The sequence below is a fragment of the Phaethon lepturus genome, unplaced genomic scaffold (genome assembly GCF_000687285.1).
Source record: "Phaethon lepturus isolate BGI_N335 unplaced genomic scaffold, ASM68728v1 scaffold29957, whole genome shotgun sequence".
Taxonomy (NCBI): Eukaryota; Metazoa; Chordata; class Aves; order Phaethontiformes; family Phaethontidae; genus Phaethon; species Phaethon lepturus.
Window position 1 is genome coordinate 20,113 of NW_010553031.1, and position 17,932 is coordinate 38,044.

Consider the following 17,932-nt stretch of genomic DNA (forward strand, 5'->3'; position numbering starts at 1 on the left):
ACGTGTAGCTAAGTAGTCCTCACAGTGGATATTCCTGTTGCTGATGCCGTGAGCTGCAGCATTGATACATTTGCTGTAGTTGTGTAAGTGAAATTTAGCCTTAGAAACATTTTTTGTCTGCAACACAGAAACTTTTGTTACTTTAAAGTGTTGGTCAGTTATTTAGAGACCAGTTATTGCTAAATAATTTATTTTTCCGTACAGAAAGCTGTGTTCAGAGTTCAGTGTCAGAAGATTGGTTGCATATGAAACAGTTAGACATCTTTCTTTGTTGCTTTGTTTGGTGTTTTTTCTATAAGTGTGAGTAATTTTGGAGTTCTTACATTGCTGCTGTTACATAATATCTGGTCAGTTCCTAAACTGTTTCCTGCCCTCTGATGAAATTCTAACAAGTAACTGTGTCACTATTTTGTAAGAAAATCTTCTAGAAGATACTTGGTTGAGTATAAAAGACTGATTAAATAATGAAAAACTGTCAAATATCTGCATAAGATTCCTCTTTTTTTTAGGATTTCCATTTGAATAGAGTTAACTTGGAAGAATCAACAGGAACGGAAAGTTCTCCAACAGGTGCTAGACCAAAGAAAAAAAATAAGAAGTCCTATGATTTAACGGCATCTGATAAATTCTGGCAAAAGCATAAGGGCAGGTAAGCTGTATATGTAGACAGTTTATATTAATTTAGTAAATACATATAAATTCTAAGTATTCTTCATATTATGATAGTTCTATTTTTAAGCTTCTTTGAAAATATTTTTTGACGTTTGCTTTTCTTTAAGGAATGATCATTGTCAGTATTCATTGTCCAAATTAATTATTAGCTTTTTGTTACAGAGCACAAAATTGTTCATATCAAAATTATATAAAAATATTGGAAGCAGTGAATATATCTAAGAAAGTTTAAGTGAACCTACAGTAAGATGTCATTATTTTCACTGATTGGATACATCTGCGTGATTTGTGTATTGAAATTTCTGAAAACATTTTCATGATCATCATGCAACCTGTCTGGTTCTAGTGTTTCAATTTGTTGATTTAACTGAGCCTAATGCAGAGTATTGCATTAGTCCTTTTCCAGAGGTAGCTGAGTCTGTTCAGCAAGAACTGGAATCCTACAGAGCCCAAGAAGATGAAGTCAAAAGACTTAAAAGTATCATGGTAAGTTTTATCACCTATATGTGTTTTATGTAAACTGTAATAGGACTTGTAGAGATCCTTAGCTCACTCTGTCACACACCCACCCCCAAATTATCAGCATGTGCGGAATTTTAGGCTTGATACAATCTTAAAGGTAGGACTAGAAGTACCATATTTCATGAGAAGGTTCGGTTTTGTGCTTTTATTGGCGTTACATTTATATAACTTCCAGAATAACTGTAAAACAGAATCCAGACATTAATACCATTGTGAGATAATACGTTCTAAATACACTGACTCTATTTGCATGTGTGATCTTTGTATTTATTACGACTGTTCTAATTCCTCTTTCCAAACCTTTCCTGAAAACCCAGGGTATAGAAGGGGAGGATGAAGGAGCAATAAGTATGCTTTCTGATAATACAGCTAAGCTAACTTCAGCTGTCAGGTAAGTAATCAATAATACATTCTTGTTTAGTTAATTGGGAACCATTTCTAAGTCTTTCTGACATTTCACTTTTAATATCCTTTGAAATAAATAGCTTTAAAAGTAAGCTATTCAGCTCAATAGTAGAGTTTAAATGCTTTATAATTCTGGTAAAGTTCAATGCAATGTCCTGGGCAAGTACTTGCACATGTAACTTCCACAGCATGTGTGTGTGAGCCCTCTACACATGGCTTTGGAGTGTTTCCTCATCAAAGTTGAATAATCTAAGTGCATCATAGAATTGCTTACACTCTTCCACCAGAAAAACGCAACTACCTACCTCTGCATGCCTTCCTTTAAAAAACTGTTAGTGAAATCCACTTCCTGAAGCATCTGTTTGCTTTGCACAGTGTATCATTAATTACATTTTGATTTATATAGTTACTGTAATGTCTGTTGGCAAGTTTATAGTCATTAAGAACTCTGCATGGGAAATTTGCTCTCCTGCTTTTGGAGACCTAGCCATCATAGATGATGCTGAAAGTCTGAAATTTAGACTTGTTCCTCACTGTAAACCTGTTTCTCATTCATTGATGCCTTGGAGATGAGAGATGTTCATTTTGCTGCCTTTTGCTAAGACCCTAGTCAGAAGGAAGAAGGAACGACAATTATTCTGAGGATAGATGGGATGATATGCCCAGTGTCCTGTGAAATCCAGCATGTGTCTGCATTAGTTAGTTGTCTCTTTGTGAGTTTCAAAAATTGTTTTGTATGCTGTGCTGTGGTTAGAATTTGATTGGAATTACAGGATGTGTGATGGATCAGACAGTTTCAAAAGAGTGAGCAGATGTTTCCAAGCTCCTCTTATAAAGTTCTAAAGTTTTGTACTTTCCAAGGTGCTGGTTTTCAGGTTAAGGCAGCAAGGTATGAAAGTGACAAGGATCAAAACCTTTAAGCTGAAAGCAAAAAAAATGAAATCATATGACTAAAGCTTCATCAGGAAGTTTTACTGTTCAGTTAGCCTCTATATAACTGTTTTCTGTAATCTGGCATTATTAAGGAAAATTTTGTCCCCCTTCAGAAAAGTGTATAACACAGTAAACTCTCCTATTGCAGTGTTTCAGCTCTGATCTTCAGTATTATGCTGAGAAGTCCAAATACTGTTAAAGTCTTAGATTTAGGCATGTTTCTGCTGAAAGAATTAAACTAGGCTTTGCTGTTTTCTTCTCCATCATCTGCTAGTAGGAAGAAGATACTCTTCAGAGTTGTCTTAGGCTTTACAATTTCTAGAAAACTTTGGAATATCTATTTGTAATTAAAAAACAGAGGTTCTAACATAGAGGATCTCCTGTCTTTTTTTTTTTCTTTCTTTTTTTAAAATGCGGTCCTTTACAAAGACAGTACTTACCACCTTCCAGCTATAAAGTCATTAATGGCCAATCCTCATAGGATTTTGTAATTGCTTAAAGGAGGAAAGGAAGTATGGTTATTTAACTTTATGATTCTTCAGGACATGCAGTCAATGTCATTAGGTGCCTTCTCATGCACTTATTATAAACTGAATAAAAACACTGACTCTCCAGAGTGCTTTTGAATGTGAAAGTGTATAGACCCTGAGCAGTCTTTTACACGTGATATGTAAAAAGGCCAGCAGTGAAAATCCTGTAGATCACAACACCTTAAGTAAACTTAACCATTCAGTTTCCTATTTCACAAAAGACAAGATTTCAATCATGAATCCTGCATAGAGGGTTGTGTTCTATGCAGAAGCACCTGTGACAAATTCCAGGACATCCAGAGGTTCTATGTTTATTAGACAGATATTGTTATTATTTAATATTATTAGATAATTATTTGACATTATTTGATGTTATTTGGCAGATAGTATTATTTGGCAGATATTGACACTTCTATATGTATCAGACATGAACTAAATGTTGATCATAAGAGCCATAATTCTAGTAGATTATTTGTTTAGGTAGGCAGGGCATATATCTGTTGTTGATCACAATCTTTCAATAGGAATATTATATTACCCACATTATGTGTATTTTTTTTGTTAGTCAAGGTAAAAACCTGTTTTGCTACATTACATGTGGATAACGTCCTTCTGTTACGAGAATCATTACATGTATACTTTATTTACAATCCTACCATATTCTATAATTTTAGATTTTAATAATCTTTAAAGGTCCCTTCCAACCCAAACTGTTCCGTAATTCTATAAATTTTTTTGTACCAACTGTATACAATACACAATTCATCTAACTGTGCAACTCAGCAGGTTAGTTTGTATTTAATCTCTTCAGCTCTCTTCCAGAACTTCTGGAAAAGAAGAGGCTCATTGATCTTCATACAAATGTTGCAACAGCTGTTTTGGAGCATATAAAGGTATGGTTGCTCTCCAACTTCAGTTTTCTTTCATTAGTGCTCCTTACTTGGAGAAATCTATTTGAGCAGGTGAAGTAAGATAAGAAAGCGAGCCTTTCAGTTGTGCTACCTTTTGCAGAAATCACTGTGTAACATTACTTAGTGTTGAAGGGTGAGAGGGAATGAATTTTGAATGCCTCTGCATGGAAATCGAAGTAAAGATACCAGGTTTTCTTTCCTATGAGAATTTACTAGTATACTCTCATTTGGTTTTTATGATGGCCACAACCTTTATAGTGGGTTAAAGTCTTTCTACAATAAGTTTATGATGGAATTGTTTTGTTTACTTTAGAAATAGGTGATTGCAAGTTATGACTTCAGTCTAAGCAATTTTCTGTTCTGTATGTGTTTGTCAGAAGGGTACTGTTTACTGTTCACCAATGAAAATGATACACAGAGGTGTGGCAATAACGATGCAAGTTACTAAACTGGTCTTTCAGGCAGGGTCTGTGTTTGATGTCTTGTGCATAATTTAAGCACTTCAGAAGGATGCTTGTCCTCTTTTCTGTTTAAGTCTGCTGCTTTTGTATCAGAGAGCTTGCAGGCGGTTTCAGTATCAAGTAAAGCCCATGGTTACTATTAGTATAACTTGAAAGATGGATCTGTTTTCGCAGTATGAGAACAGAAATTATAGATGAGGCTTTCAGAAATTATGAAATTCTGTTTTTGAAAGTGATTCAAGCACCAAGTCTCACTGAAAATGAATAGTTTACCCCATGCTATTTATAACTCATGGAAGACGAGGTATTTTGAAGCTAACTTTAACATCTGTAAAATGTGTAAGATCTGTCCTCAGTTATTACTGCTACTGAATTTTTTAAAACTAAGTACTATAAATGAACAAAGGATTCATTCTGAATTTTAACAAATAAATTAATTTTACATATTTATAAAATCGGGGAAGAGATATAAGTGTGTCTCTGGCTCATTACTGTAGGAGCTAGTTTATGTGCTTTTGCAGTATTACGCATGTCAATTTTCATATCTAGCAATTTAAAAGCAGTGCATTAATACCATTGAAAATGAGGTTGACAATACTGATATTTTATTTGATGCCGTGTCTATAAATTCACTTTTCTAAGAAAGATACTGAGATGGTAATGACAGGCAGTATTTTATATATTATTTGTTGGATGGAAGCCAGGTTTCAGAGCAGGATGTGGAGTGGCAGTAACATCTGTTTTGTTCGCCAGTGTCCTCTTGGCGATGGACTGAAGACAGATGTGCTTGTTCATTCTCCATTACGCAATAGTGACACACTTTTCTGTTACCTAGAAGTGGAAGGAATTACCTTAGGGTCCGTCTGCTATAGCACTCTACAGAGAGACCCTAGGCTCTCTCTTCTGACAGGGAGCCTTCTATTAGAGAGTTCCCAGGAGTGGTGATCCATTTCTCCATAAATGATTCTTAATTCTGGTATGGCAAAGTGCTCAGTGCTTATTGTATAGGTATCAAAGAAGATTGAGACACAAATGAGCATGCAGTTTCTTCAATATATTGATGATACGTGCATCTGTATCATATTTTCTTTTAGTTTAGAAAGAATCATTTCCTTCATCTCCAGATATTTAGGAAACTATCTTAAAACTCAAACTAATGCAGAAGCACACATTTTTTTCTCTTGGAATTTACCTACACTAAAGCCATTTCACTAAATGAGTGTAAAGTTTCTTCCAACTGCTTTGTCCTGTCCATTTTCACCCCTCTTTTCACTCTCCAGTTTTATAAAAAGTATCTTTCTATCTTGAGCTGTGGAATGTTAACGTGCAGGATGATAGGCTACCTAATGGATTCCTCAAATACTCTCAAAAAGGGAAATAGCTCAGCCAGTTTTTGATGGCACCTTCTGATGGCTGTGGTTAATAGGTTTTATATACAGTTAAATAATTAAACCAGATTAGCGTAAGAGATAATTTGTTTGGCAAGTGCCCGGTCATGAGGAGCTGGTGAGGCACCCTGCTCTTCTGGTTACTATATTTTCACTTTTAAAACAATGTGGAAGCACATTCATTCTTTAAAATAAACTGTTTGCATTCTCCATTACATTTTTTTTGCTACGTTAAGTAATGGAGCATTCATATATGAGAATTAGTGCAAAGAATGCGCTGAGACCTGCTCTAGATATACTAACTGAATTCAATGTTTCTTGTGGTTATATTTTTTTGTGTTGAGTTCACAGCTTCTTTCCACGTTCTCTTGGATCGTTTTCTAAGACACAGCAAGAGGAAACCAGAAATTAATCACATACTCAGGGGTCCTGGCAGTTTTCTGGCATATCTAAGTGTTTAGTGAAATAATGGAAAGAATGCATCACTTTTTTCACGAGGAGAACCATCAAGTATTTATTGTCAGTGCTTAGAACAAATGCATCCTTGTTTTGCATTGATTGTTTTTTTCTCTAAAGAAGCTGGTGACTGAAGGACCGTACCCAACAGATAACAGATTTAGGACTAGAATTATGGATATCTTTCCAGCTGTTTTAGCGTTTCAAGTAATGCTTGTCTTTGCATGTCATTCTAATATGAATACTAGGATTACTGAAGTATATTAAATCGTGGCATATAGAAAGGTGTGCATGTACACTTTTCTAAAATGGTTCATGGGAGAGGAGGTAGATAGATCACACCTTGCTAGAATTCTGTACATATGAATTTAAATGGCGGATTTTAATGTGAATTATTATCTGTCTTAGATTACTTACACTTGATTGGTTTAGGTAATTTTTTTTAATCCTGCATAATTTTGTTATCATGTATCTCCGATTTTGCTTGATCTCAAGGCCTGATACTTTGAATGACTCCATTATTGGGATTGCCCATAGCCTTTCAAATTATCAAACTCATATTTTGTAAAGGGATTCCACTATTTTAACTACTCTGTTTTAAATGAGGTTACATTTTTGTTGTACTGTGTGAACAGAAATGGTATGTGTTTGTGAAATATGTATGTCACACTGGTCCAGGCTGTTTTTCTGTAGTTCAGAACTGATAACTAAGTAACTTTCCAGTAAACATCATTTTTTTCTGAGTTCAGTTAGTGACCTTTCTGGCATCATTCTGTGCCGTTCAGTCAAAGGGAACTGGCTGTAGCTGCCACTTGCAGCCTTCTCCCAGAATTGCTCTTTCTCATGATAGGAGCACACTATAATTACCTGACCAACCTCACTAATGCTGGGGGCTGTTATTTCTGATTGTTTTCTGTCTGTATCTTTGAGAAATTCGTCCCGTAATTTCTTAGGAAATTTATTTTCTCTTCTTCTGCATGTTCTCTCTCTCTCTCTAAAAGGATGAACCTTTGTCTGTTAAGATGGTAGGAGAGTCTCCAACAAATCCTTGCAAAAATGGCCCTCTAAGAGGTTTCAATGTGTCCTGCTACCACCTCTCTGCTTAAAAGAGAAGGAATTTTATGTTCATTTTGGAGTACAGTGCTCAGGTAGAGATTCATAATGCACTTCAGTAATTTTCCCTTAAGTTTTGGCGTACAAAGAGCTTGTTTCTAAAGATGCTAAGTTGAAAGCTTTCACAAATATATTTTTAAAAAATAAAAAAGCAAGCTGAAGTGTAATGCTTTGACTATAATACAGATCCTCTCCCTGAATTGGCAGCCGGAAGATTTTCTGAATTGTTTGGTGTGGAATAAGATGTCATGTTAAGAAATTAGGAGCATGAGCCAGAAACGGAGTAACTGCAAATGTAAATGCATCTTGATTTTGTTATTGGTTTTTTTTATTTTTTTTCTTCAACTTGCTTGCCACTTTGGCACCCATAAGAACCTCTTCTTTGCTGTCTTTTTTTATTGAATCTACAGGATTGTTTAGCTCCCATTCCCCAGCTTTTCCTCTTGGCATGTCTGTGAGTTTGCCATTGAGTGAGCAAAATTGCACTTTCTTAAATTAAATGGGACGTCTGCTTCTTATCAGCACTTCTTAGACAAGTTGGTTCTTTGGGAAGTAACTGTCTCATTGATGTGGCATGTATGGGAAATCTGTCAAAAGGTAACTAGTAGTGCTTAAGGCTATTGAGTAATGCACATGGAATTTGATTAGGTGTCCATCTAATTTCTAGCAAACCAGTATAAGAAAAATACTGCTTTAATTAGCATCTTTGCTAGTAATCTTGGTTAGTTATCTAGTGGGGAAGAAACCAAGTAGACTCACCGTATTAATCCATTTCTTTAGTTCGTGCTTATGTTGCATCAAAAAGAGAGTATTGAAAATTTTATATTGCTGCTTAACCTCTGATGTCCCTATTGTGGATAGGAATAAAGGACCTGAAGTTTTAGGATTTTTTTTTTTTTCCTCAAAGAGTGATAAATTAACATTTCATAAGTAATTGTCCAAAACTTTTGAAGAGAATGAGTGTATATGTACCGTTAATTTTTCAGTTTAGGATCAAAGTAGAGCAAATATGTGCAACCAATGAGTTTTCTTTACTGCAGATAGTCTGTTTTGTTTGATAGTCTTAGCCAAACAGTCATAAAGTTACAAGAAGGTTGAGAAGAATTTTATCTAGTTTGTGCTCCAAATAAGTTAACAACTGTAAATCTGTTCTTACATTTGAAAGTACCTCATGTTTGAATTACATAATTGTGTTTAAAATTTGATCTGTAAACAAACAGTGAATTAATGTCTTTTTTTAATGTTGTACATTTTTACATGCCATCTGAATAAATTTGTCTTAAACAGATCACCAGCTAAGATAATACGGGCATTGCCAAACTCAACAATAATATATTTATCTTAATAAGATTGAGTTTCCACATTTCAAGACAATCCTTTGTTTGTTGGATGCCTTTTGTCTGGAAAAATATTTTAAACTTAAAAACATTGAATTTAGCTTCATGTAAGGAGATACAAATGTAGTTAAAACACAAAAAGCAAGTGAATGTAATGGAAAGACTACAAAAATTGTAGTAGTTTCTTTGCAATTGTTTTATCTCTCTAGAGAGAGTAAAGAAAACTGTAACGCAGATAGTCTCCAAGATGCTGTAGAATCGAAGTCACAGAACGTGTCTGACGTGCCGGATACCAAATTGCATCCGAAGTAAGGACTTTGAAAAAGGCTGGTAGTTCAGTTCTATTTCGACTTGAAACTAGTGTAACATAACCACTGATAATCATTTTAACTTTGGCTAAATACAGGATTAATCCAAGGTTTTACAGTAGTGTAAATACCAAAATTTGGCTGTGACTACTCTTCTAACATGAGTTCAAGGTAAATACAGCTTGAAAGAAGCTCTAGCATTTTCTTGGTCTGTTCATACATCTTATATGTAGTTGTAGTCACTGTGACAAACAACAGAAGACATCCTTCTGCCCCTAAAAGTAGCAAGTGGTCATTTTTTGAGCACTTTTCATGGTAATTTACTTTATAAGCTGTAACTACAAGCTTCCAGAATGGCTTTAAGTTAAGTTGCTGTTCTGCAAGTAACTGCTGTTCTCAATGAGTTCAGTAGATAGTGAATGAGAAAGAGAAGTGTTATATAGCTACCTGTATCATAGGCTGATTGCCAAAGGCTTTCCATATTAAAATATTATTGTGATTTACCTCTTCTTTTATTTTGTATTCTTATCTCCAACTCTTTTTTGATGAACTTACAATATTCCGAAGGTGAAATAGCCTAATATCCTTGGGATAGAGAAGTACCATTTTTACCTTTTTTTTTTCCTTTTTTTCCTTTCTTTTTTTGGGGGTGGTGGTGAAATAACTTTTTTTTTAAACTCTATTTCCTTATGCGTGATCTCAGGAATAACTTTAGTAGAATTCAAAAACATATGAAAACCACACTTCTACAGTTTTTATGTTGTCATTACAGCAACCACTGCACTGGGTTAGAAGGTGCCATAACAGTTTTGCATGCCTTGGCATTATCAGGCAAAATTTCCCAAATCTCTTAACCCAAGAAAAGCCGTGGTCGCTCTTGCCTCAGTCTGGTGATATCATTTCAGTCTCACAACAGGTATAATGTGGAGCTGAAACACTTCCAAGGCCACGAGAAGGAGGTCCGCTCTGCCGGTCTCCTCTTTGAGCCAATACATACCTGAATGTGTCCAAACACCAGGATTTAGTTAGTTACCAGATATTAAGGTTTTGTAAGCTGAGTAGTTGTAACATTTGTTGTGATGCTAGATTTTAATGTTCAAATGCTCATAATGATCTGTGATGTAATGGAAGTTTTTAAAATAAGTTTTGGAATGCATTTTTCTATCTTTAAATTGTACGATTATGATATGATGGTCGAGAATTGCAAAGCTTGGCAGTCTGTGCAGATGTGTGGCAATGCAGTCATTAGTTGCATGGCCATGTGATGTCTTCCATAAAGCTTTTGCCTTTTTAATTTTGTGCAGTCACAGTGCCATCCTCTCTAAAAAAGGATTTTCACAACTTGATCTACGTGTGTCATTGTATAATGAGAGACTTCTTTTCCAGTATTAACAAGATAATCTAATTATGAGGTCCTCCATCTTTGGCCTGAACGAATTATTGTAAGCCTTTGATCTGAGGTAGTTATTTCAGTACCAGCCCAAGTTGGCAGGTGCCACCTCTGCTCTGGGATGATGCCTTAATCTATTTAGGAACTTCCCACATTTATCTGCATTGAGTTATTGTCTCGTTGACTGAGAGACTTGAGGTTCAGCATCAATTGACATAATATTCACTTGAACATTATTTTTTCCTATTACAGCATAACGCTACATATGATGGCATGTAGTTTTCAGCTGTGGCAAAATCATAGTTGAAAACAAAGCTTCTTTTCCAGTTTAATATTTGCATGCCAGACATCCCTTGCTTAACTTGCATTTTCACTTTTAATATGAGAATTACAAAAGTGTCAAATTTCTAAGACTTAATAAAAGCGTATTATAATGCAAGCATTAGTGTTTTTTACTGGTAGTTTAAGAATAATTTTTTAAAAACACTATTGATAACTAAAATTATGTACCTTTTTAAAGAGGAACTAAAACTATATACCTTTTTAAAGAGGAAATAAATATTCTTTCACAATGTTAAATGTTAACCCTAACACTTACTCTTAAACAGAGTCGAAAGCTGGATGTGTATTTTGAATATGAGGAAAAAATAATGAGCAAATCCACTCTGGATAAATCTCTACTGGACATGATTTCTGACCCAGATGGTGAGTACTTTAAATCTGAGCTCAGTATAAAATTTGTTAAGATGTACAAATAATCTATACCTAGTGGGACTTCAGGGTTGGTAAAGAGCTTATGTGCAAATTGTGCAAGACTTCTAAAGAAAATCAGCTTTTTATTGATTTTTAGTATAGCAGTCTGGAGTTTAGTATTTTGATTGAGTAATATCCAAAACATAGACAACTTTTGCAGCTCCACTAAAATCCTTTCCTAACTCCTTTTTTCTGAAGGTCAAAATATTTTTACTTTTGTGCTTCTCCAGCATTTATTAGTATAATATGGAATTGTGTGGTCTGAACAATACTGATTCTTTAAAATCCTTCTTCATGTTTTATAACGCATACATACCTCACAAACAGAATGAAAAGGGGCATTTCATTGAATTTGGTTAGATCAAGGGGTTGTAATGTAGGTACCTCTTGCTTGTGTGAGGAAAAAGATGGGTGGGAGAAGGTGGAGAGACAGGAAGCAAGACGCAGATTGGCCGTTTCACTGAGAGACTCACCTGAAGTTTTGCATGGGTTGGCCCAGTTGTGGCATGTCTGTTTTCATCATCTTAAGAACAAGGCATCCCAGCTCCTGTTTCATAGATGGTTCATACATAACAAAGCTTTACGCACTGGGTGATACTCAGATTCTCTACGAGCAGGAGTCCCTAGGGGTCTTTCTGTTAAAGGCTGAGACCAGACTAGGTTCTCAGCTTTCCATGGTATCACAGCATCAACTCTTGTTTAAACCTCTCACAACTTGAGGTATGTCACAACCCTCTGACGGATTTCAATATGATCTGATACCAGTTGGCTAGAACAAAATAACCTGCAGAGCAAGACGGCAAAACCTAAGTTATGACCACTGGCCTGTCTGCATTTTGGCAAGTCTGTTGGCAAACATCAAGCATTTAGAGACCCAGGGTTCCTGCTCTTTTCCCAGTATGCTCTTTAAGAAAATGTTTTGTTACTGCATGCTTATGTGTGTAGTCTTGTAGCTACGTACTGGACATAATGTCTGCTTGGAGTTTGTATAATGATTCGTATTTATAGAAAGAGTATATATGAATCCTGCTGACTTTTTAAAAAACCTTTTACTAGTGTCTGTGCTATAGAATCAAAAAGTAGTAGAAGCCTTTTGATTCACGGCTGGTAGAAGTCTGAGCTAAGATTTTACAGATCTCATATTGGGTCAAGTCTAGAAACTAACAGACTTTCAGAAAATCTAATGTCAGGCGTCAATCTGTAATTCAGTACAGACATTCGTTGTTAATGTGACACTAATAAGAATATGTACAATCTGTACAGGCATCAGTACCAACTAGTCCTTTTCCGTGTTCAGAATTAACATGTTCATGTACTACTTTGAATTCAGCTTTTATGTTTGTGTGAACTTAGATATGAAAACAGAAGTTACTGTGCTTGCTAGTATTTCCTACTGGATCATTTACTTTTTACCTGAATCCACATTTTCTATGTGTTTTTAGATTGCAGTATAAAGCAAATTGTTTTTCAACCCTGATGTATCATATCGACATTGCTGTTAGCAAAAAGCTCCTAGTTTTTACACAAAAGAAAGATTAGATTTCCAAACTGGAGTTTTCCTTCATAAGCTAAGTATTCAGGTGTTCACAGTAGCAAGTTAGTATTTCATATGTGTTGCCTAGGTTTAAGAGAAGTTGATATAACAAAAGAATTTAAGTTAAATCACAGCAATTATTTCCAGGCATGCTATCATATAAAACTGGCCAGCTTCCTATTGTGTGATTCACTGAGAAATACCAGCAGAAACCATTTTGAAGGAATAATGCATCAAGTCTTCCAGTGTTTAACTACTTGTTTGCATTATCTGTGGGGATACTTGTCTTGTGGACAGTGATACCTGCAGAACTCTTCACAAAAGCGCTTAGACGTAACCACTTGAAGCTTCAGGCTTTCAGATCCCATTTCTTCCAATGTTGTACTAATCTACCACTCAGGGCTATTAACTACCTCCCAGATCAGTGGATGTTATTATATCCCGGAGTAGTGACTAGTTACTGGTTTTGCTTTGCTCCAGTAATTAATCAGTAGCCCTAAAAGCTGCCTGCTGTTTTTTGAGTGGAAAATAAAATTGTTCTTTTCTAGGTTTACCAAGTTAAGTTTTCTTCAGAACATTTAGCATTCCCCCTCTCCATGCTGTTGCAGACCATAGCCTAGAAAAAATAGTGAACGTTTTGCAGGCAACTGACCTAGGTCTTACAGCTGTTTATCGCAACCATGATTTACATTAGTAGTATGTCAAGAGTAAAGTACTTTTGCCAAAGTGGTTTTCCTAAGATTTAGTAAAGTGTACACAATACAAACACAGATTTTTTTTTTTTTTTAAGTATTATTTTTTTAGTAAGACAAAATATTACTTACACTCATGTGTGAGACCACTTAATGCTCCTGTGAGCACAAACCTTCAAGGACTTCTGTAGACACGGTGAATAGGCCAAGCCAGCGGATTCCGGGTGAAACTGAAACTTAGTGACCAGCAGAGTATAAACAAGGTATAAACTGGCAAGCTGGAAACTAAGTTTCCAACTCAGTTACAGATACCAAAGTCAGTTACACTGTATATTTAGAATGTTTAAGTGTGTTTTTTACCCACATCCACATCAAGTGGATGTCTACCTTGAAAGCTGACTTTTGGTTTAGCTAGTACAAAGTTGCTTCAGTTCTTGATCGTCTGGCTTACTGGTAAAGGCTAATAAAACTTATTTCCCAGAAGAAATTGTACCATGTTCATTATGACAGCGCTTACTCTTAACTTCTGCCAAACTAAATATATGCTCACATTGTAAACAGAAGTTGCAGATTAGATTAGATGATCCCCTGCTGACATGATCCACATTCCATAGTGGGGGGAAAAAACCCAAAACAAAAAAACTGGAAAAATTATCTTTTTTTTCTTTCCCAGAAGTACAAGAAAGTGCATTTTAACAAAATGTTGTAGTATATCTAAAGGTATTAAGCGTTTTTAATGAAGTATTGGATTACAAATTTGAAATGTTTGAGAAGTTATACTTCTGAATCTTCATTTGAAATGATGATTGTAATTATTGTCTAGAAAAAAGTCAGTAGTGTTCAAAATTTGCTGTAGTAGATTATAATCTAAGTAACACAGGGGTGGCTGCATCATCGTTTTGATCTGGCAGAGGTGAATTTTGATTGCCATTGGTAATACTTCCCCTGAATTTGTAGCAGTGGTTTTTTTTTTCCAACAACTGGTGTGACAAAAGATGATTCAGGAGGTGAAGGCAAGTTGGAAGTTCAGGAATTTTTTCCTGACCAAAAGTTCACATAAGTGCTTCTGCAGGCCTCAAGTGTTTTAGTACAGTCAACCACAGAGCTGCATAACAAATTGTAGAGCTAAAAAATAATGTGCTGTGGCTTTTACTTTTATGATTTTTCTTTAATCTCCTCTTTCATGGGTCTACTCCCTGCTAATGCTTGCAATTCCCACATAAAATAAGACATAATGCCACTACATAACTTATTTATTATGTTATTTGAAGAATAATATTCGCTATAAGCAAAAGAGGAAGGTATAAGTAAAAAGTGTAAGTAAACTTTCAGAAACAGTGAGCCAGTCTAACCCAACTTTTAATAAAATTGCTGAATGTCTTTCTACCATTTTATACAGGACATGGCTATAGATAACAATTATTGTCATAACTGGAGATCTGAATGCTCATACATATTATTACTGAAGAGCAATTAACATAGAAGCATAGTTACAATTGTAGTTTTTAATTTTTTTTTTCACTGCAGCAGGAACTCCAGAAGACAAAATGCGATTATTTCTTATCTATTACATAAGCTCAGCTCAGGCACCTTCGGAGGTATGTATGTTCTTTACAGTTTCCAACATCAAATTGTACCACACACAATTTTTCTGTGTCATTTCAGCACTAAATAGGTATTTCCGCTTCTCTTTGAAGCGAAGTATGAAATGCCCAGGACATACTAAAACTTCAAATAAGTTTTGTAGTATTATCAGGGAATCTGCTCACAAAGGTTTACCCACCATTTTAAAGGATATGAGTGACTAATAAGAAGGAAGATTATCTTTTGAAATACTTAGTTCAAAGTTACTGCCAGACACATCTAGGCATGCTTTCTATTATTCTGCTCCCCTGTTCAATAGAACTAGATAAAACAAAATGTTAATATGACTTCTCACTCTGGCCTTATATGTTCAAGAATAATTGGGTCAGTTGACCAGCAGATGAATAAAGGAGAAATGCTTCTTGTACCAATATCTGAATAATTCAGGAAACAATTTCTTAGTATTTCTTTTGAACTTATGATTATTAATTTCAAGGAAGATTTTTATTATACTGTAGAAATACTATATAGTAGGAAAAATATGTTGGGTTAGGCAAAGGGAAAGTATTCTTGTAAATGTATATTAACTCCTCTACATTTTTATTATTTGCTGTTGTGATGTTTTGTCAGAAACCACCATTCTGACAGGTTTTTTAGAGATGCTGATATAAAAGACTGTTCCCATATCTGAAAGTGCACAGGATTTAATTCCAGAAATACTGTTAAGTTTAGTGAGAGCTGCTCATAGCAAGTTGCATTTTAAGTTATATTTTCCTACTTGGTAGGAGATGGGATTAAGACTCATAATTACTTTTTAACTTTGGTTAATGCTATAACTTTACACTGCTTATTTAATATTTAGATAAGGATAGCTTGTGTTTCCACATAAAGAGAGTTAAGAGTAGTTACAACCTGTTGCAATTCTCCACTTCATAATTTCAGATTGATTTGGAACAGTATAAAAAAGCATTGATGGATGCAGGTTGTAATCTTGCTCCTTTGAGCTACATAAAACAATGGAAGTAAGTAATTTCTTTTTTCTCCTGTATGAGGTTATAACTGTGTAATTTTGCAAAACTCAGCATTGTTATCAAAGCATCATGTGTCACTTCTCATACATTGTAAAGTATCCTTAAACATTCATTCTGGCATAATTTTTTGGTGTCTTTGTTATGGTATTACATGCAAATCTTATTTTAAAACTAAACTCCAGTAATGCCAGAACACTATTGAACGTGACACATAATAGTGCACTTAACGATCCAAGACAGAAACAATTTGCTGAATTAAAGGAAAAGTTGTGCTGGTTCAGACTCTCAAGTTTTTTTGTTTCATACCAAAGGGCCATGCTGCCTATCATTTATTCTAGTTTTACATGGTATAAAAATAAAGTCTTTGCCTTTTAGTTATAAAATCTAATGCCTTTCAGTTCTTTAACTATTGTGTTTCTAGAGGGATGCATGTAATAAAGAGATACTTCCTGAAAGAGTTTGAGAAGCAGAATTTTTTTCACTTTCACATGACCAGAGTGGAACATTCTATAGCAATATGTGCCATGAGATAAGAATTTGATTTCTATCCCTGCTTTTACAGGGCTTTCACTAAGATGGCTTCAGCTCCAACCAGCTATGGAAACACTACACCTAAACCTTTGGGGTATGCTTTTGATTAATTTTCTGTAAGCCTTTGGGTTCTTTTAGCTTATTTTATAATACTGAATATTTTATAGTACTGAAAAGTGTGATTAGTGCTGTACAAGGCCCAGAATAGAACATTTCCTTATTTGTAAAAAGTTTTAAGTTACAGACAATTACAAGCACTCATCTCCCCTTAATAGCGCATAGGACTTACACACAAGAAAATAAAAGGATCTGTGACTAAATCCACGAAGTAACTTAATATAGTGATATCTACACCTGCACATTAAATTTAGAGGCTCTCATAGGAGAGGAATTTGGCACCAGGAAATGGATTTGTGACACCTGTCATTTTGAGCCCTATTTAGTCAATGGCAGAAGATAAGAACAGCCCATGTGTATTCAAAATTGGTTCTCTCCAGGGCTTTGAGACTGTCAGGGATGCAAGAACACACTGCTTCTTCATTAGGATGTCCTGGACTGGATGTCTGGCTGCTTGTTGTAAGGTGTGGTTAGTTATTTCAAGACATGCAAAGGAAAGGTGATGACTGTGCTGTCACTGGAGTATATATAGAATACCATATAAAGGGTACATATATCCCATACAGGGTGTGGGACATGAGTCTTTCCATGCTTGAGAGGATTTGAATCCTCATTACCAACTTTACTTTCAGGAATGCACTGTCACTGTCATAAGGAAACTGTGGCGCAGTATGGTTAGAGAGAATTCCGGTGCTGTCTCACTTGGAAATATTACTGGTTGGTTGGTTGGTTGGTTGGTTGGTTGGTTGGTTGGAGACACCGAGCATCTCTGTTAACTATGGTGGTTAGGACACCCACTTGAAAGGAGCACTCAAATCCTTGCACTACTGAAGTTGTAAAATAAATTGTTCAATGGATTATAGAACTCAAGACTCCTATTGATAGGTGAGGATTTAATTGCTAGATTATAGGTGTATTCCCATACACTTGGTTACGGTGTGGTTTGAAGAATGTATTTCATCACAAATTAAATTACTTGGTACTTAAGTCCCATCAACTTTAATGGGAATTGGATGTCAGTTTAAAGCTTAAGAATGCAAATTAAAAAAAGAAGCTCTTACACATCATCTTTGTTTTGTTTTTCAGTCTGTTTTCACGTGTTATGAATACAGGATCACAGTTCGTAATGGAAGGAGTGAAGAACTTGGTACTGAAGCAACAAGTAAGTTTAAAAACAAATATAAAAAAATTCTATTACATGAGCATTATGAACATTTAGAAAAACAACTTTCAGTACCTCTGTCATATTAATAAAATATGTTGT

At 35.2% G+C, this 17,932-nt stretch overlaps 1 protein-coding gene across 2 annotated transcripts in view; it reads left to right on the forward strand.

Moving 5' to 3' along the window:
- Positions 1-17,932, forward strand: part of SCFD1 (sec1 family domain containing 1) — a 49,559-nt gene that overhangs the window by 16,119 nt on the left and 15,508 nt on the right. For both annotated transcript variants that reach the window (XM_010291417.1, XM_010291418.1), the window contains 9 exons: positions 510-649; positions 1,068-1,158; positions 1,512-1,585; positions 3,874-3,955; positions 11,035-11,131; positions 14,933-15,003; positions 15,932-16,011; positions 16,583-16,645; positions 17,755-17,830. In XM_010291417.1, the coding sequence (XP_010289719.1) occupies positions 510-649; positions 1,068-1,158; positions 1,512-1,585; positions 3,874-3,955; positions 11,035-11,131; positions 14,933-15,003; positions 15,932-16,011; positions 16,583-16,645; positions 17,755-17,830 (774 nt within the window). The remainder of the gene's footprint in view (positions 1-509; positions 650-1,067; positions 1,159-1,511; positions 1,586-3,873; positions 3,956-11,034; positions 11,132-14,932; positions 15,004-15,931; positions 16,012-16,582; positions 16,646-17,754; positions 17,831-17,932) is intronic.